The sequence below is a fragment of the Bombyx mandarina genome, chromosome 03, assembly GCF_030267445.1.
Source record: "Bombyx mandarina strain Sakado chromosome 03, ASM3026744v2".
NCBI lineage: Eukaryota > Metazoa > Arthropoda > Insecta > Lepidoptera > Bombycidae > Bombyx > Bombyx mandarina.
Window position 1 is genome coordinate 6,616,523 of NC_143210.1, and position 21,206 is coordinate 6,637,728.

The 21,206-nt window shown below is 34.3% G+C and overlaps 1 protein-coding gene across 13 annotated transcripts in view; it reads left to right on the forward strand.

The window, feature by feature from the left end:
• The window catches only part of RapGAP1 (Rap GTPase activating protein 1), a 349,454-nt gene that overhangs the window by 195,851 nt on the left and 132,397 nt on the right, over positions 1–21,206 (forward strand). For all 13 annotated transcript variants that reach the window (XM_089739716.1, XM_089739722.1, XM_089739733.1 and 10 more), the window contains one exon: positions 12,754–12,895. In XM_089739716.1, coding sequence (XP_089595842.1) covers positions 12,754–12,895 — 142 coding nt within the window. The remainder of the gene's footprint in view (positions 1–12,753; positions 12,896–21,206) is intronic.

The following is a 21,206-nucleotide window of genomic DNA, read 5'->3' on the forward strand; positions in this document are numbered from 1 at the left end:
TACAAAATTGCTTTCAATTTGTTGTGGGTATACGGCTAATTCACCAGCTTCTGCCTACGAAGTTATTAAAAGTTGCTAAACTTCTGAGATAGGGAAGATAAATTGCGGAGATATTATGTTACATTTTTTGTCTTTCTGTTTATTGTTTGATATTGAAATTCTGAAGCGTAAAATTGATATCGACCGTTAAAAACTTCTGTTAGAAAGTGGGTTACACCAAATATTACATTAAACTATTTATTATGGTATAGATTTAGTGCATCGCTTGTATCGTTAATTAAAGAGTAGTTACGTTTGATGACAAAAATGGATATGAAGAGAAACTTTCATAAAAAAATATCCGAAAACCAAAGAAAATTGAGCTTCAAATGTAACCAGAAATTATTCGTCCCATTAGATAAGATGATGTCCATAGATGCTTTAATAAGAATCGATTTGTTTAATACAGTGTATAACTCTTTAATAGCGGGGTATATGTTCCGTGAATATGCCGCGAATACAAAAGCCGTGAGCATGGAAAAGCGCGCCTAAAAAGGATATGCGGTTCGATACCTACATATTTTCTTTTTATCATTTCGTATGTACCGATTAGACCCGCGAATAAAGATATCTTTAGCCACGAATGTAGGAATTGGGTCGCATTTTTTTAATCCGCGAATAGTGAAAACGCGAACGAAGAAAGCGGGAATAAGGAGCTTATACTGTACTTATTCCTCCGTGCCCAAAGTACTCATGTAATGTTTCCCATATCCAAATTATGCATACCACTAAAACGTGCCCGGACAAACGTTTATTAGTGTATTTTTTAAATAATAAAAATAATAAAATACACAATAATTAGATAGAGCTTAATTAATGTAGTATTTAATAAATAAATAAAAACTAAGTAGCCAACGTTCGCAACGTACTCGTACTATAGGTACCTATGTTTAAATGGTATATCATGACTTATTAAGTTTACCGAACTAGTGCCACACTTTGACGCGAGAAGCCCAGTTTCGAATTTACCCAACACTCTTCGACGGGTTGTAACTGGAACATTTGAAGTACTAGTTAGTTCGATTTGCAAACTGTATACAGCTTATCGACTTGCACTTAGTTGGTGTTATTGTTTAATTTACCGTTCCCTATTACGCTGTCCGTGACATCGTACCGATCAATGTCTACTGACATTTAAAATATGTATCAATTGTTAACAACTTTAAAATGCTTTGTATGTATTTATAAAGGTCATTAGCTTTTAAAAAAACAATTGCTATATTTTTTTTTATATAGCTTAGATGGGTGGATGAGCTTACGACCCACCTGGTGTTAAGTGGTAACCGGAGCCGATAGACATCTACAACGTAAATACCGCCATCTGAGAAATGAGTTGGAAGGTCTCCGTTTTTAACAGTACAACGGCTGCCCCACCCTTTAAACTGAAACGCATTAATTACTTACTACTTCACGGCAGAAATAGGCGGGGCATTGGTACCCGTACGGACTCGTAAGACGTCCTACCACCAGTAATTACGCAAATTATAATTTTGTGGGTTTTGATTTTTATTACACGATGTTATTCCTTCACAGTGGAAGTCAATTGCTAAGTACGTATTTCATTAGAAAAATTGGTACCCACCTGCGGGATACGAACACTGTTGCATCGCTAGATACGAATGCACCGGACGTCTTATCTGTATCAATTCTGTATGTTAAAACACTTTATATTTCTCCCAAAAAGTAAGCAGGCATTGTTAAGGGCCTTTGCACCAACACAGTTGAAAAATGGATCTTAAGACCCAATGTAGGTAGGTTACAATGCGATATATATGAGTTTTTAGTTTTGGTAATCGGTAAGTTATTCTGCCAAACTCCTACCAAAAAAAAGCCAAAGACAACATATTTTAGAATACAACGACAAGAATCAATACAGTCAATACCGACAGAGTGCCATTGCGCAACGCAACTCAACCGTAAAGTTTGTGGACGGCTGTTTGACGGCCAGTTTTGATAAACTTGATAAAGTTATTTGAAAATCGATTCTGTATTGAGGCCCCTAATTGGTGTCCCTGACAAACCCGGTTACGAATTTTACTTTAAGGTAAAACACGGCGAGAAATTTTCGTTTTCCCAATTTAATAGAACTACTTATTTATCGTGATATAACTTACATTGAAATTAAGTTTTCGCACTGGTGACTACGTCAATAACGTTGTGAAATCACAATTATTATCAACAAATTACGAATACACGGATCCTGAAATGTAATGCTTCAAATTTCGTACAAGTAATTACTAAATTTTGCGAGATTCCGGCTTCAACCACCAATCAACTTATTTAATTGCATATTTGGCAAGATTAATATTTACATATTAAGATGCTGTTTATGCTGTAACAACATAATGTCATAGTGGTAAAAAAAAGAAGAATGCCCCCAATGTTATTGTTCAATACGAAACAATCTAAAGTTCCTTCGCTTTATCTATTATCTTTATAATAAACAAAAAACAATTCGCAATAAAAACAAAACAATTTAGATTTGACGAACAATCTGTCTTGTTATGTCATGTTTTGACAGCCTAATTTAATACATATGTGTATAACGCATAAATACCTACATAATTTTGTAGAGTCATTTTGATATCACATATATTAGTCATTGACATCATTACCGAAAATAGCTTGGGTACCGATCAGTGACCTTTTCAATGATATTCAACTAGTTTGGTCACTGAAGATTGTAAGATTTATTATTATAAAAGAATATTGCATAATGTATAAGGAGTCAATTATTAGAGTAAACAGAATTCTTGTCTTCGGAAAATATAGTTCCGAGCTGAGGCTCAGAATAAAATTATGAACGGGTTTTAAGACACGTAGGTACGAATGAAATACGTACTCGACAAATGTTCACGATTGACTTCCACGGTGAAGGAATAACATCGTGTAATAAAAATCTAACCGGCAAAATTATAATTTGCGTAATTACTGGTGGTAGGACGTTTTGCGGGTCCGAACGGGTACCAACACCCCGCCTATTTCTGCCGTTAAGCAGTAATGTGTTTCAGTTTGAAGGGCGGGACTGCCGTTGTAACTATACTTGAGACCTTAGAACTGATATCTCATGGTGAGTGGCGCATTTACGTTGTAGATGTCCATGGGCTCCGGTTACCACTTAACACCAGGTGGACTGTGAACTCGTCCATCCATCTAAGCAATAAAAAAAACACATTTATCCCAGATTAAAAATCACGGAAACATAGACTACTAAAAGTCGATACTGGTAATCAATCTGTTTACAGTACGTTCAAATGTAATATTCACTTCGTATGATGATATCGCTCGTCTCGTTTCGCGTTCCACATATCTACTTCGGTGCTGTTTTGTTCCATCGCTTGTGCTTATACATAAACTAGCCGTACTCGCCCGCTTCGCTGGGCATTTAAAATTAAAATTATTATTTATTGTCATTATTATTAGGGAGTCCAACACTCATATAAATATTAGCCTATCCATTAAGTACTACATGTATTTTCTACATGGATGCCAAGTTTCAAGTCAATCGGATGCATAGTTCAGTAGTTACAACGGAACATCCGTAAAAACCACTGTAGATTTATATATTAGTATAGATATTTTATGTTTATCGCTTGTGTTCTAGTAAGGCCTCGATCGTGTCGTGTCTTTCGTCCGCATCCTACTATACAGCCTTAGTTGCTATTGTTGGGGTTTGTAAGCTCATATTTCCTAGTGCCGCTATTTGCCAAGAGATGGCTGGCTTATGGTTCAGCTCAGTCACGGCAATGTCAATTAATGGTTGTCGTAAAATCCAAACAGTTTAAAAATTGGTTTTGCCACAAGTGTGTAAAATGTAATTATAGTGTGATTTTATTTAATTAAAGTAAATGTGTAGTGTTATGAAGCAACTAGAGCCCTCAAAAACTTTAGTCTATGTAATTTATCAAAAATATTTTTATACAGCAAAACAAAATTAACTAAATGTAATTCAAGACAGAAAGGTTTAAAAACGGCCATAAGGAAGTTTCATTATAAGTTTAAAGGAAGAGGATGTCCAAACTCCAAAGTGATGAAAATGCCACCATCTTTTTTTAATTTTTGTTCCATAAGCAAAGGGTTGCATGACATACAGCCATGTTCAACCAGGAAGTCTCTTTGTTGCGATTCACACTCGCCAGACACTTTTAAAAGGCTTTTGTGACTTTTCAAGTACGGCTTGTCATCGTTGCGTACTGGTTTATCCATAGCCAACGCTAGTGTAGACAAAGTGCTTCCGTCTGTACGAAGTTTTAGTGTACCTAATGATTATAGTTTTATTATTCTGCGGATATCACAATACTATTATTACGTTTTTATGTTATTATTTTTCTAATAATACAATATTATATTAGAATAATCCGCACAGCGTGATTTTTTTAATTGACATTAACAAGTTTAATGTCACCGCCCACCATGAGGCATCAGGTGAAATTTTCGATTACAATGACAGTATATGTCACAACACGTTTTAATGAATTAAATTAACAAGGAATTAATGTTTTAAAAACCATACCGTAATCCATACAGTAATTTTCATTTTCTGCTGCGTGAATAAAGGATAAATTCAGAACCTATACAGTTTTAACCAAATATGAAGATTGAATTCCCAATAAAACCTAGATGGTTATTAAAAAATACTAATGCTCAAACATCGAAGTCCTAGTAGTTATATGAGACAGCAAAAATAAATCACCAGTGCGAAAGTATTTACGGTATTCTTCGTACATAACAGTCATAACTTATGTGCCTCTATCTATCTCTCTTACATGTCCGCAAGTCTCCTGGGTTCAGTGGGCTGCGACATGAGTTCGATTCGTATTGCCAGCTGTGTGAAAATATCATTGGATTCATAGATTTTCGTATATGCTATTGCGGCGGTCATCCATAGCATTTTTACGTTCTGAACGGCTTTGACATATTAACTCTTGTAATACCGACCTTATTTTCACATATTTTGCAGAAATTACTTAAAAAAATTAATTATTAAAAAGGATTTTTGAAAAAAAATCGGTTGTCTGTAAAGTCGGTTTACTGACGATAGTTGAACGTGACAATTTCATAAGAAAATACTGATGGAATGGTTTCATTTTTCAATTATCGCAATTATCATTGCTATAAACAATTGACACCACATTCACTTTTCACTGAACTTCATACTTGACGAAAACGTGTAAATGTATTATTGTATAGCAGCTGTCCACGCGGATGCATCGCTTACTCAAGTAGGAGAGAGACAGATGTCGAACGCTGCCGAACGCGGAGGCCGATTGTGCCTCTTTGTCGCTCGTTGTGCGCTCTCGCTTGCACTTTAAGCCTTAAACGGAACGCCTCAGAGCGAGGTAACGCCGCATGAGTCATGTTTTTTCGTGCGTGCAGCCGGCTCCATCGAATTATAAGATGTCACGACAAAAAAATATATGTTTGAGTAATTACTGGTTATAACTTAAAAGAAAAACAAAGATATATGCGCGCGCTAAGACACAGGTCGTAGAGGTCGATACCTAATTCCTATAATCAAACTGCGCAATAGTCGGTTCCGCACTTGATACCCATTAATAGAGAGTCGATCTATCGATGGTTCCTAATGAGCTATTTATTGCTGGTAGATGCATTTAATAAATAGGATACAAAAATGTTCCTAATTATGTGTTCACAAACGAACGCATATATGCAATATTAACAAGTTTGCGCAATTTGTTTTGCGTTATTGTGAGCTATATTGCCTACATCAGTTGGAAGGAAGTCATGTGTTCCGCCTTAATCAGCGAACCTACTAACATCGATTAATAGTGTCCGTATCGAGACACTGGTCTACGCACTCAGTGCTTAGTATTTAGTGTGAATTTTAAAAACGAAAGGATACTCAAAAGTCAATGAAACTCGTTTAATTGATTCCCCATTTCCTGAAATGTTTCGTGAATAATTAATTTTGTTGTCTGACAACTCCGCACACCATTCCGGGCTCGTTTATAAATCAGGTGTTAGGTGCTTATCTATGCACGCACACCGGTGTCAAGTTTAGTGTGCACACATAAAACTTACTAGTCACTTGTACGTTACAAGTCAACTGGAAAACAAGGTAGGTACACAGCAAAAGTGTGAGTGATGAAAATGTCCTGTCCTCATATGAACTATAATAAATAATACTTTAAAAAACTAAAATAATACGCTTTTATAGAAAATCCAACTAAAAAATACCGACCGAAATAAAGGACAATGCACATTTTCTTAGGGCCTTTGGGCCCCTAAAAAAAGTTGCTGGGACATGATGATTTTAACTTAATGTGATAAACATATAAATATCGTATCATATTCAGAAACCGATTTTTATATTCTCACCCAGGCTTAAGAGAAATCTGTTTTTTTCTGCAGCTAAAATTAAGTTGTTAATTGTTTTCTTCGAAATCAATAATCGCTCTTATAATTAGTTACAGTGTTAAATAGGTGAACTGTGGTTAATTTTGCAAGAAATAAGCCGTTATGTACATTTTATTATTATTATATCCTCATAATAATAATAAAATGAAAGTGGTTTCTGAGAATGGACTTCATTGACGCTTTTTTCGGGAAAAAAACCCGGAAGCCGTCAACGATATAGTTGTTGTTGTTTTTAAATTCGCCAATCGGTAGGCAAAGAGCGTAGCCTATACAGCCTAGTCTGTCGTAGTTATATTATTTTCATGTCAAAAAAAGCAGGTGTATCACTTTTTATTGTTTTTTGGGAGTTTTGACGTCAACTCGACGAATAGCACATTGACTGAGCGTGAGTTTCCGCAGACCTTTTATCTTGAAAAAAAAAAACAGGCACTGCTATGTTAGCCATAGTTTTATTCAAATGCCTCAGCGTTTTGTGTATTAAACGTCAATAATCGTTGTTCACGATTATTGCCGTTTAATACGCAAAACGCTTCACTCGGGTTGCTGCCAAAACCCTCTGACCATAGATAATAAGATTATGTAATGGTGGGCCATTGAGATTTTTACTAATGGAATCATTAATGTCTAAAAATATAAAAAAATTCATGGTTGTAAGTAATAATTATTATTACAATATATAAATATTGAATTGAACAAAAATAAACTAAAAAAGTCTGTGAATTATAACCATTAGCTTTTTTTTTTATTTGTTCTTCATGTCACAGATAGTTCTTTCGTTTGGCAGCATTTAGGTTTACTATAAGGCTGTATGGGCTAAGCCCTTTGTCTGCCTATTGACGAATTTAAAAACTATGAATGATGGAAGTACTCAGTTTTCGGATGTTATCAAATAAGTAATTTATTTTTTTGTAAAACAATGCCAGAGTGAAAGAAATGTTTATAATTAAACTAAACAACGTGAAATAATAAGGCATAGTTTTTCAAGTACAAATAGTTTTGATAGAAAGTTGGCCAACTTTTGGGCATTGTCCTTTGAATTAAAAAAAATATCAGAAAAAATAATTTTAATTTAAAAGGGTGATCGTTAAGTATATTCCTACAAAGTTGTACTTTTCTAATAAGACTATAGATTTCACAGGAGAGCAAAAACTCAAACATTTATACTGAACTAATCCTAATGTAATAACCATTAAAATTACATAAAGATTTAATTTGATCGCGCAATATGTTTTCTGCAAGGGGCTTTCCCCTCGCGGAGATAAAACAAACAATATATATGTTTTGTAGTATGTCTTCCCACGGCGCCATAAAATTTCGTCTCCCGCGACGTATGATATGAAATATGTTTGTTAGTAAGGATTTGTAGCCAGAGAGTTAGCCCTTAAAAGTCGGTTAATATCTAATATAATGAAATATGGAATAATGTTTTAATGATAAATTATGTTTACTTTGAATATGAGTACGCAGAGTAGGAACCATTATACTATTTCTACCGCGAAATAAGCTTACTGATTTAAAAGGTCCTATTTCAAAAAGCTCCAAAACAGTACCTAGTAGAATATTCACCCGTTGCATTATATAGTCCATCAAAATAACTATGGAGGTTCCGTCAAAAAAAAAGTTCATGTTTCAATAACATGTCGGCCTCCTGTCCAATAGATGCTGAGTGTCAATACATGTGTTCATTTCCTGTATAAGTTCCATCGTTAAAACTCTAAACGATGCTTGATACGAGCAATAATAGTTCTTAAATCACAATTTTTATTGGAAACTTTTCTATATCTTCAAAATAATCCAATAGTAACAAGTTTTTTTAGCAAAACTATAGGTAATGCTAGACTTGTCTTCTGAAAATGAAATAAAATTACGTCATAGACCCGTGGTCAATCAACGGTGGAACAAAAAGGGAATGCATAATTTTTCCGGTCTGTATTTTTTGAAATTATTCTTGTATGCCATTCACAAAGTAATATGTATACCCAGACCATCCTGAGACCGGTGCCGCGGCGGTCGTGTCGGTAAATAAAAGTCTAATCTATAAACGTACTATAGCTCAATAAGAAAGTGAGTGGACCGACCGTAAGACCAAGGAATGCAATCTACAGCGAATGGAGACTGTGAGACTATTGATGATGACTTGTAATAAGCTGCGGGGTCAAGTTTATTGGTGTAGTTATTCTACGGGAACTTTTTTTTTTTTATTGCATACGGGAATAAAACACGGCTTCAATGCCGCTTTACATCTTTAGAAATAAGGCCGAAATCTCAATTGCATTGTTTCAATTGCTCACGACAGAAATACGCGGGACGGTGGAACGTTAACGTGCGGTGCCATTGTGGTTCGTTCGTAAACCAGTGTGCTTAGTGCGAGTTTTTTAACGTTCTCGATAGCGTAAAAGTTAACGCAATTTTGTATGCAGTTGGAACAGCGCCCTTAGCGGCAAACGTAGGCAAACGATCCTATTCCTTACAAATATGAGTTAACTTTTACGCTATCGAGAGCGTTAAAAAACTCGCACTAAGTATACAGTTGCCACTGTATCGTCAATTTATGAGACATAAAACAAAACGAATTAAACTTCACACACAAGTGAAGAGCAGATGTTTGAAAGGATACAATTAGCTTGATTTATATTGTTCGAACACTTGAGTATTATCGTTTCACGGTCTCGGTCGTTTATTAGGTACTCATTTCGTAATCATACGGTTGATGTGTCTTTAGTAAAGCCACGAATGGTAAACCGTCGACGTCGCCCAAAGCACCTCATTACGGATCCTCCCGATCCACTAACGGTGCTTTTAGGTACTGTTATAATATTCGACCACACCATAGATAAAATATTGTAATGTCCACGTCGAGGTTCTGTCATAATTTCTCATCACTTTCTCTCGTGATGCTCAATCTTATAGGGGGGCTGTTATAATATTCGATTGCAGCATGGTCAATACAAAGTAAACTGCTGACCTAGCCTCAGTTGTTTACTTCGATTCTAGGTAATGACGCAAATCGAAAGTTTCGTCAGCATTTCGGTTACCACGGTAAATTAGATCGGCTTGAGACCTCGTTGTGGACACTCATCTAAAACGTGTATTTTCATATAATGAAATTACATTTTTCAGTTTCTGTAAAAAGTGTTTTTTAAAAAGTCTCCATCATCCCACCCCGTAACAGTACCCTAAGCACCGGTCATCGTTGTCGTCGAACCCGTAGCTTGCGACGAAGGGCTCGACGAGCGAATTAACCCATAGACACAGCCCACTGAGTTTCTCGCCGGATCTTCTCAGTGGGTCGCGTTTCCGATCCTGTGGTAGATTCTGCGAAGCACTGCTCTTGCTAGGGTCAGAGCAACACTCCGGTTTGAGCCCCGCGAGCTCACACACGTTAGGGTTAAACTGAAATAGCCTCTCAAGGCTATCAGCATAGGTAGGGAAAAAAAAGTAAATCCATTGGTAAATTTAAATATTTTTCTGTCTGTTCCGTTTTCATGGCAAACCACTGAACCGATTTTGACGAAAGTATGCATGGAAATAGTTTGAACCTCACAACATTTGTTAAGTCTTTTATGCCACGGTTCTAAACTATTATTTTTATCTAGCTACGTTCTCGATGGCGTTCAATAAAATATTCATTAATATTTATGAATATCATATAACGACATAAATATATTTGTTTTTCTATTATTTGATTTATTATTATAGAGATAAAGTGTAAAATTTTAAATGTCTTTCGAAAACACAGATTCTATCTTTTTATTTTAAAGTGAATATTTAAAGATGTTTATTAAAATATAAATTTTAAATGAAATATCTAAATGCCAGAAAATTCAATACTGTATATTAATTGTTCATAAATAAATTATATTGAACTTCTTCTTTTAGTGTTTTTATTTTATTTAACACAAAGGGGTCTCGAAGTGAAATTAACATTTTTTAAAAGGCACGTGAGGACACCGACATCCAAACAAAACCATTCAGTGATTTATACAATATTTACAAACAAGTTTCCACTCGAACTGGCTGGAATAAAAAATGTTAATATTATTCACAGGCATAAAATGTTTTTTAAATGCAAACTCTTTATTCATTTATTGCATGTGTTGATGAAGGTCAAAGGAAAAGTTTATTTTTAATCTGAAACTGACAGAAACGACTTGTTCTTTGTTAACAGAATTAACATATTTGTTTCAAATTTTGAGATTGAAATAATAGAAAATCTAAATTTTTACCAATACTAATTTATATACGAGCACCTAAAGTAGCTATATAATAACACTGCAACACACACAAGTCTATACTAATATTATCTATACTAATATTATCTATACTAATATTATCTATACTAATATTATAAAGAGGAAAGATTTGTTTGTTTGTTTGTATTGAATAGGCTCCGAAACTACAGAACCGATTTGAAAAATTCTTTCCCTATTTGGAAGCTACACTCACTATCCCCGAGTGACATAGGCTATATTCTTTTTTTTTTAAATTAGGGATCCTTACTAATATCCAATAATGTAACCCAAAGTGTAAAAAAGTACCTAAAATATTCTTTAAATCGCGTGAGCTGCGAAAACTTTTGATGATAGAATAAAATAATGTACTATGACTTTGTAGAACACATTATTACTTACAAAAAGTGTCGCGACAGCATAATTATGTCCAACTACTCTAGTTATGTACAATAAGTGTTATTTTATTTAAAAAAATGAAACAATGTCAAATATCACTTACCGGGAAGCTCTGACTCAACAAACTCAATGGCTTTGGTTTTGTATGTACGTATAACCTTTTTACGAAAATTAGAAAAATAATAAAAAATAGGAAACAATATAATTTAAATGAAAATAAAAGTTCATTAAAATAATAATAATCAAACTATCTTTAGATTTTTTTTTAGTAACTTGATGATAATACAAGTGTTGATGTGTGTGTATTATAATTATTTATTATGAAAATTTTGTTAACACCCGAGCGAAGCCGGAGCGGGCTGCTAGTTAAAAGATAAACGTACGGAAGACAAGAACATCTGCCAATCAAATTTATTGCTTTTACAAAACACCCTTCGAACTAAATAAGGCTAAGTCGAAACACAAACAATCGTTGATTGAACCGGCACTGGTTCTGTATAGAGCTGGGGAGATTTCATTCGGAAACTCATTATCTTGACCGTAGGGCATAAGTACAACGGTACAAGAGCAAAGGGACCCGATGAATGGTCAGTTAATTGACACATAAATCGCGGGGACGCGCGTAATTATAACAAAGTTTTGTTATGAACCGACAGATGGGGCTGTCTGTCGCATGGCGTTTTGTTTATGCAATATTATTACCGTATAATTCTTCGAATCGGTCCTCTTGAATTTTTTTGCTGTCATTATTATTTATGACACCGCATTGAAAATTTTGAGTGTTTGTTATACTTATGAAGTATGCATCGAAAGGGTTAAGTGAACAATATTATTTTAAAGCACCGTTGAAATGGTCGCTGTATATTGATGTAAATATGTATATGTTTTACTTTCGTTTAGTTTTCATCACAGTTTCTCAATTAGCAACGCGTTTTAATAATATTATTACGTCTATATCACGGGAAATATAAATTAAAAAAATGCATCACCCATTAAGTACAAATGAATAGAAAATTCAAACACATTTCCACTAAATATACTTTATAAAACGTAAACGAATCTAAATAAAGCTTAAAGAGAAGAAAACAAAATAAAACAATGTTCAAGTTTCAGACCAATATTTGTGTATTTTATTCGCCAAGTCCTAACGAACTGTATTGTTGGAATCTTCAACGCATTGGATCTGGCATCGGGCTATTTATTCAGGGTTCATAAATAAGAATAAAACGTGTTTGAATAAACTTATAATGATGATAAAAAATATTGATCATTTGCGTCTGTAGAGGCCGCTTACAAGACCACTAACTTATGTTCTATACCTAGACGTTACGATCTTCCAGTAATTGAATCTTGAATTTTAAAAACATCTTTCTGAGTGTCATCGTGAAAACTTATTTTTCTAATTAAAATATTTTTGTCATCGTCTCATGTTGCATCATAAATTGGCCTTTGTTACGGCTAAATTATATTCTAATTTATTTTGATATTTATTGTTCATACAAAACTTAACTTGCTTAATTTTGATATATTCAAATACCAGTCTATAGGCTGATAATGATAATGATGAAAGTAGCAAATTTAATTAGTTTAGTAGAATATTATAAAAAAAAAAATTGTAATAAAAAATGGACAATAGTTTATAATGACACCTAGCGTTGCATTAACGTACTAAAAATGGATTCAAGATAGTTTGTAATTCTGTCAACAGGCGGCAGCACGTGTCGGCGCCATGGAGCTCTTCAACAGCGGCGGGTACCCGTGCTCAACACGAGTTATTTGAGCTACTTGAACGGGTACAGTGTTCGCGATTAGACGATCAAAGGGCAGTACTTCCGCCATATTTTTCTCAGGTAAGAACAGCTACATGTCCTTCTTCAAACGAGGCTTGTGGAGAGTATTAAGCGGTAGGCAGCGGCTTGGCTCTGCCCCTGGCATTGCTGAAGTCCATGGGCGACGGTAACCACTCACCATCAGGTGGGCCGTATGCTCGTCTGCCTACAAGGACAATAAAAAAAAAAAACGTTTATGTTTTAAACTTCCGATGAAGTTTAGTAGCTTCTAAACCTGCCATCTCTGAGCAATTTTATACGACTGTAGTTTATTAAAGGTCGCTAGATGGCACTGTAAAATATACTTTTAAATTGTTCAATAAATTACTAGATGGCTCTCTTGTAGTTAACCTAAATACTCATTGTGAAAACAGCGAACACTTTTTAAAGAAATACAATATTATTATATAAGATTCTTTTTTAGAAGATAATTCAGAGTGTAGATTATATAGTTTTTATATTTGTAGATATCGTTTTCCATTGTCCCACGATTTTTTTCTAACTATTTGCTGGTATCCTAAGATACTTCAAATACGACCGGACGGGTAGGTGAGCTCATAGGCTCAACCTTAAAGAATTTACTAACACTAGTCCTAGCAAGTTCCCACGAATACCCACAGTATTTTGTTTGGAAGTGTATTCGCTTGATTTCTGATACTTTTAAACCTTTTTTTTTTAAATTGCGTAAAAAAATTGGCTCCTATTGGTCCAAATGTCATATTAATAACATAATAACAATCTCTATATTTACAATCATTTGAACAATTTGAACTGAGTTCCTCAAATAAAACCATAAAAAATATATTTTGCGTTATGACTCTGTGGGCTTCCACAACGTGGATTCCATCACCCTCTTGAGCTGAAGTCTCAATTGTATTATATAACCGCTATCCCACCATTCCAACCGAAAGAGATGGTAGATAGACAGGATGGTGGTGCATATCCGTGCGGGCTTAAAACACGGCCTCCGATCAGAAAGGGAAGAACCACAATTTCAAGGGTCAACAGTCAACAAGTTCGTTAACTCGAAATAATCGCCGGAAACGCGATGGCTAGTGTAAGGACCGGATGCCAGAGACAGGGGTGGCAAGCAGAGCGTATCACTCAAGAACCACGGCCGTGAAGACGCTGAGAGAGTTGCTGTGGGTTTTCTTTGTATTTTTGTAAAAGACACATCCTTATATGAATGCTTTAATCAGGCCGACATAGCTTATGTTTTGAATACTGATGTTTCTGAAGACATATCTTCAATTTACTTAAATATTACTTATTGATATATATATATATATATTTTTTTTATTGCTTATATGGGCGGACGAGCACACAGCCCACCTGGTGTTGAGTGGTTACTGGAGCCTATAGACATCTACAACGTAAATGCGCCACCCACCTCGAGATATAAGTTCGAAGGTCTCAAGTATAGTTACAACGGCTGCCCCACCCTTCAAACCGAAACGCATTACTGCTTCACGGCAGAAATAGGCAGGGTGGTGGTACCTACCCGCGCGGACTCTCAAGAGGTCCTACCACCAGTATTCTAGCGTCAAGACATGCGTTAAATATGTAGTGGACCATTTGCTGAATAGGTAATCGTACAGAATCGAGATAAAAGTGGCCTCTAATCTTGTTCTTTTAGCCCTTATGCCACATTATATGGGATCGGCACAGCATGTCCACTGGTGGTAGGACCTCTTGTGAGTCCGCGCGGGTAGGTACCACCGCCCTGCCTATTTCTGCCGTGAAGCAGTAATGCGTTTCGGTCTGAAGGGTGAAGCAGTTTGTAACTATACTGAGATTGTAGAACTTATATCTCAAGGTGGGTGGCGCATTTACGTTGTAGATGTCTATGGGCTCCAGTAGCCACTTAACACCAGGCGGGCTGTGAGCTCGTCCACCCATCTAAGCAATAAAAAAAAATGCCCCTTTGTTCTTTTCAGGCCTGTCATAAGTTATTTCATGTCTATCAAAGCCTCTTTCGCACAGTCCATCCAAGTCAAGTACGCCCCCTTCTCACATCACCGTCTATTTTTATACCCAGGGTATTTTTATCTACCTATACCATATTCTCTTCGCATAACATACCGGGATGTTTTATCAGCCACTGGCACTCAATCTCTAATATGATTTGAGGAATATCTCTACCGATGTCCGGTACTACAATTAAATAAACTATTGCGGATATTATAAGGAACAGAGGATTCAACCAAAAAGAAAATACTGAGCAAATACGTGCTCGTATCTCGTTGATTCAATATGAACCATAAATTGAATTTAAAACTGTATCCATATATTATTACTTTATAGAGAACATCAGAGAAACCTTACTTTTAAGAGAATGTAATACTAAAATAGTATATATTTTTATAAACGTCAATGACCGTTTTAGTATTTTTCAAACTTATCACGCTTGTAGTCAATTAATAGTTCCCACATGAAATTTGTCAGAAATTTGTCTACATAGAAACGAACATAAAAAATTAAATTAATAAAATGGTTTGTATTTTTCTTTAAATATCTATATATTAATACGTGAAGCAAAAACTTTGTATCTATTTTTACGAAAATTGCGCGGACGGAGGAGTATGAAATTTTCCACACTTATAGAGAATATTGAGAAGAAGTGCACAATGCTAATATTTTTTTTAAATAATGCATAAAAGATACATTAAATCAATAAAGAAAACATTACACACACTACCATGTATTTGACGCACACACGCATGCATACTATTTATTGTCAAACTTTTGTTCTTGACGTCTGTTGTCAAATTGAGAATAGATTAAATATTTTTTGTCTTTGTTAATATTTTTTATAGTGTAGTCTTGGCGAAATTTGTGATTATAGAAGTATAAAATACAATCATAATAGTGTACAAACTTACAATTCCAATTAATTATTGTCGAATTTCGACTACTGTGGGACCTCTAGTACTTTTAGATACACTTACCATGTACCGCTTTTATGTCATCACATAATTCGGTTTTATAAAATGTAATTATGCTTAAAGTCTAAAAACTTCAAAATGTATAATAATAAACCACAGTTTTAAATAAATAAAAAAAACGATTTTACATCAGTCCTTATAAATATTCAACGGTGTATAATTTTAGGAACGAAAATAAATATAATTCCTACTGTTTCATGTTCAACACAAAATACGCGGCACGGATTTATATTTAAATTTCAAATTACTTATTCAAATTTTTGAATTCGGTTTAAATTGTTTTTCATATCGCATTAATTAACATAAACATCACCTTCCAATGTCAGAGTTGTGTAAATCAGAATTTAAAAATTAAAACGATCAGAATGCATAAATCGAATTTGAAAAGTATAAAATCAATACAAACTTACAACTGGAACCGAGTTGTTATATTTTTAATCAACTGTTTAATAGGTTATTTCTATTGCGAAGTAGTCGAATTTTACGAGTTGAAGATAGAGAATAGAGAGAATAAGAAGAAACTCTCCGAAAAATTTGCATTTTTCAACTCTAATCTAGAGGTTGATATAATTGTAAATAGACATGCTTTAACAAAAAACGACTTCAAATAGAAAAAAAAAGATATTCCAAAACAAATTAATATACGCTAAAAACAATAATCATCGAAATCGGTTGGCGTGATATTGAGTTATTGAGTTATTCATTTATTTGTCGCGCACGTACTTAATGCAAATTTAAGTCCTATATGGTTTTCTCATGGATATCAATATCAGAACTGGACTAAATTGAAATGGGACCACATGGAAAGCTTCAGCTTTCTAATAAAAAAGAATCATCAAAATCGATTCACCCAGTCAAAAGTTATGAGGTAACAAACATAAAAAAACCATACAGTCGAATTGAGAACCTCCTCCTTTTTTAAAGTCGATTAAAATATAACACTGAACAAGAATACAAAAAAAAAACTATTTTAACGATGGAAAACACTACGATACTAAACATAAACAATGTTCTATTCATCGGCCAAAATATTACGAGTATACACAACGCACCCATCAAAAGCAGCTGCGTCACAGAATAATAAATAATACAATTCATTAAAATTTCACGTCTCTTGAAGCCTTCAATCGATAATGTTAAAATAGAAGCGAACAGAATGATCGAATTGTCAGTGTAAAGTATACACGATATTTTGGGCTAAATTGAATAGCACATAGATTGAGTGATAATAAATAATTTAAGCCTGAGTAGTATGAATAATTATTGGGCGGCATGTGTGTATGAGTTAAGTATCGTATCTGTGTTGCGAAGTAATCGCATACCCCAAATGGACATTATTGTCTTCGACTTGATGTCTTAAGACAGCTGCAACATTAAGCTGATCGAAAGAGCCAATGGCAGAGCGTGGGCTATTCACCATGCCAGGTAAAAATAATAGTAATAACCGAATCAGCACATTAATTATCGAATTGATAAATAACAACGGCTCCATTGCCTATGAGTGCGACTATAATATTGATAAATCCCGCAATTTCGATCGAAATTAACTTTGGACACCACTGATGTCGGTTATAATAGCGAAGGTAGCATCTACTTACCAAAATTATGTTAAGTAAAAATACACTATTTCCGAATTTTACTGGCATCGAATAGATTCTAAGTGATAATTAGGTTGGAACTTATTAAATATCGAATCGAATTAATCGAATCGCTGTAATTAAAAAAAAAAAAAAGACTGAAGACTTATCGATATTCTTTTATCAATTATTTTACGTAAAGCCCTCGTAATTATTGGATAAACGTTACATTAGGATATTATCTAAAGCTATTTCCCAATACACCTACATGAATTTCTCGTAATTACCCTACCTACACGAGAAGTAAAAATAGATTGGAACTTATTTCCAAGGAAAAATACATAAAAAGAAATTGAGTAAAAAAATAATTACAAAGATACTGTAAATTTGCGCTCTACCATAATCATGATGTTTTCTGTGAGTTACCCAACGTTTATGGCCTCCGGTTTGATCTTCCACTAAATTAAATACGACATTATCCGAATCTAACAATGAAATGTTTTTTTTCCGATAGCTATAAGATTTTTCTCGATCTGCAAAGGTTAATGATGTGATAGACGAAAATGCCGCCACCCGCCTTCGTTGAAGTCTCAATATTATAGTATAACCGTTGTCCCATCCCGCCCATCTGTTCCACTGTTAGTGACAGAGCTAGGCACGATTGTGGTGCCTACCCGGGCGGGTGAGCTTACAATACGCCCATAAATGCTAGTTGGCGTATGTATGCTGATATCCTCCTGCTCCATATGATGCTGGTGAATCCTTTAATCGTTTTTGCGACCGCCATGACAAAAATAGGGTAATGCTAATCTAGATCACTGCCCAAGCTAAATAGTTCAAGTGTAGCTCTGAAACATGTTTTAAAGTAAATAAGGCTTCGTTTGAGAGTTGATCTCTGGCTTAAGACGTGACCTTCAGATATTCAAGTTGGTTCATTACTTTATCAACAATGGCTGTAAGCAATGTAATAGTCGTGAATATCGATTTAGCAACGAGCGGGACTGCCGTCGGCTTAATGTTGACTACTATTTGATGCATGTTGCAATCGGTTGATGGTACTGTCATTGCATCGATTTTAACTTCAATCGCTTTCAAGATTTTCAAGAATTTGGTTTTATAATTTGCCAAAAAAATGTTAGTTGAAACACCAAAAAGATAAAGGAAATGCTATAATACCAAGCTATACTAAAAATAAAAACAATATATTCATTATCTCGTTGCTAAAATCAGATTTTCAGTCAATGCTCATTTAGAGTAGTAATTTTTCACGAAAACAATAGAGTAATCTGTGAATATGATTAGACGAAACTTTCAGTTTCTAACGATCGTCAGATGAGACACACGGACTTGCATAAGTTGTACAGCGCTTACATTATCATCCAGAGGTAGCGGTGCACCAGTTAACCACCCAAATAAAATCATGAAATTTGGGGAAATTTCCAGATAGTTTATACAATGCGTTCATAATGTTCTTTTCACAGTATTAGTTCTATTTCCTACTAAATTTTTCTCTAGTAACTCTATCACAAAATAGGCGGTGAGTAGCGACATCAAATTGGGACATTTTTCGTGAAAGGTCAAAATGGTTGTGCAATATTTGACATTCCATTAAACCCTGTGTCCGGTTTACCTTTAAAAACGTCATAGTTTCGATCTGGGTCGTGTTTTATCAGTCAAACTCCGACCTATCTATGTTGGACTAGAATTCTTCTTTATCTTTTATCGATAAAACAGCCTCAGTATTGGAACGTGATCTCGGGTATGCAAAACCGTATCTCCGGTCGATTCCCTCGGTCCAATCAGTCACGTCTCTAAGTCGTGTAGTTGATGTCTGTATACATTACCTTACTATTAAAACATTACTACTTTTGACCATTGTGTTTTCGTTATACATTTTGACAAATATAAATATTTACAAATCCATAATAGCGATAACTCAATAGATACAATTGTGTCAGTTATATCGACTAAATGAAGTGAATTTATGAGATTTCAATTTAAAGTCCCTAAATTTTGTATGTGAAATACATTTCAAAAATTCACTTAAATTTGTTATCGATAAAAATACCAACACTACTTAACATACCCAATTTCATAAGCCATTAGACCAAAATTTTACGTCATTATAATTCCCGCAGGCTTAAGCCGCAGTGTATGCTATAAATGAGATATACAAATGTAGTGTTATTTTGAATTTTACAGGCACATAAGAAATAAATAAAAAAAGAATTAAATTATGTTAGAAAACTACAATTGCGATGTGGTGCATGCTAGCCACTTGTTGTTTACAACGCCATTTTCAAAACCTCTTTCATTTGGCCTTATCTCCGGCGAGGCTTGGACACAAGTTGTTCAGCAAGAAAAATATAAAGAACTAGCGACCCGCCCTCGCTTGGCTTCGGAAACATTAAAACACACATGAAACCAAAAAAAATATTTAAAAAAATTAAAAAAAAGTAGCCTATGTTCATCAGGGACAATGTCGGCTTCTAATGGAAAAAGAATTTTTCAAATCGGTCCAGTAGTTTCGGAGCCTATTCGAAACAAACAAACAAACAAATCTTTCCTCTTTATAATATTAGTATAGAAATCCCCAAAACTTTTGCCTGTCTAAAATTAAATGCACAAGATTGGCCATGATTTACAATTATTTAGAGAAACTACAAACAACTAATAAATGGAATAAGATAATTAACGTATCAATGATACTTCATCCATTCCGTAATCGATTTTAAAAGTAATTTAGCTTTTACAAGAAAATTTACTTTAAAATGCCAATACTTCAGCTATAGTCTTATTCAAATTTGTTGTAATTAGGTATTAATTCGTTTGTGAATTGAGTCTGGTCTGCTTAAGTTAGAAAGGAGCCTCGTGAATATAAAAAAATATGCTTCAAAACCAAATGGGCGTTGAGATTTAAAATTACTATTGCTAGCTATTGCAATATTTACAAGACAAACTACATTTTAATGAGCGAAATCAGAGATTATTATGTGCACAGGTCATTAAAACGAAATTTTCCCATCAAGCAGGAATTCGTATTCTTTTATTTATTTTCTTCGTGGAGATAAACACGCGGGTCCATTTTCCATCTGAAGTTAAGCGGTTACCTAACATTTTTTCACAAGTTAATATCCTCTCCGCATTGAGTCATTACGTCCCAACGATCCGAGTGCATGAAACGACTATCCTATTGTTCGAACCATGATTTCCTGGAGTCAGAAGTCTTATAAGCAGAACGGCATTAGGACATGTCTTAGTACCTCGAAAAATGTCACCAATTGCCTCATTAACCGTAATTGCCACCTAAATAATTAACAAAAAATAACATCTTAATTAATTTGCTGAACTATAAGAACAATCTTTGCGCGTCTTAAAGAGTTTTCTTAACGCATCCTAAAATCTTACTATTCTACTAAACATCTTGGAAGCCAATATTCCTTATAGTCTTTTACTTTGGCAGTTTCGTAGGTTATTTTATTTTGTTTTTACGACTGAGTCACGAAAACCTAAAATTAACGTATCCAAAGATTTACCTGTGAGACTTGATAGAGCACTAGATGATATTTTATTACTGTGATATTTCAATTGGTTAATGTACTAAAAAAATTGTAAAGTTTACGATCAATAAATGTCGCACCATTTAACTTTGAAAATTTTTCTAGTAAATTTATCGAATATGTCATTTGGAGACATAACTTTAAATTCTAAAAACGTTATTTTCTTTTCATGTTTAACATCGAAATTATTTCGTTAATTTAATTTATTTAGATTCAGATTGATACATTTACAGCAAATGTATAATATATA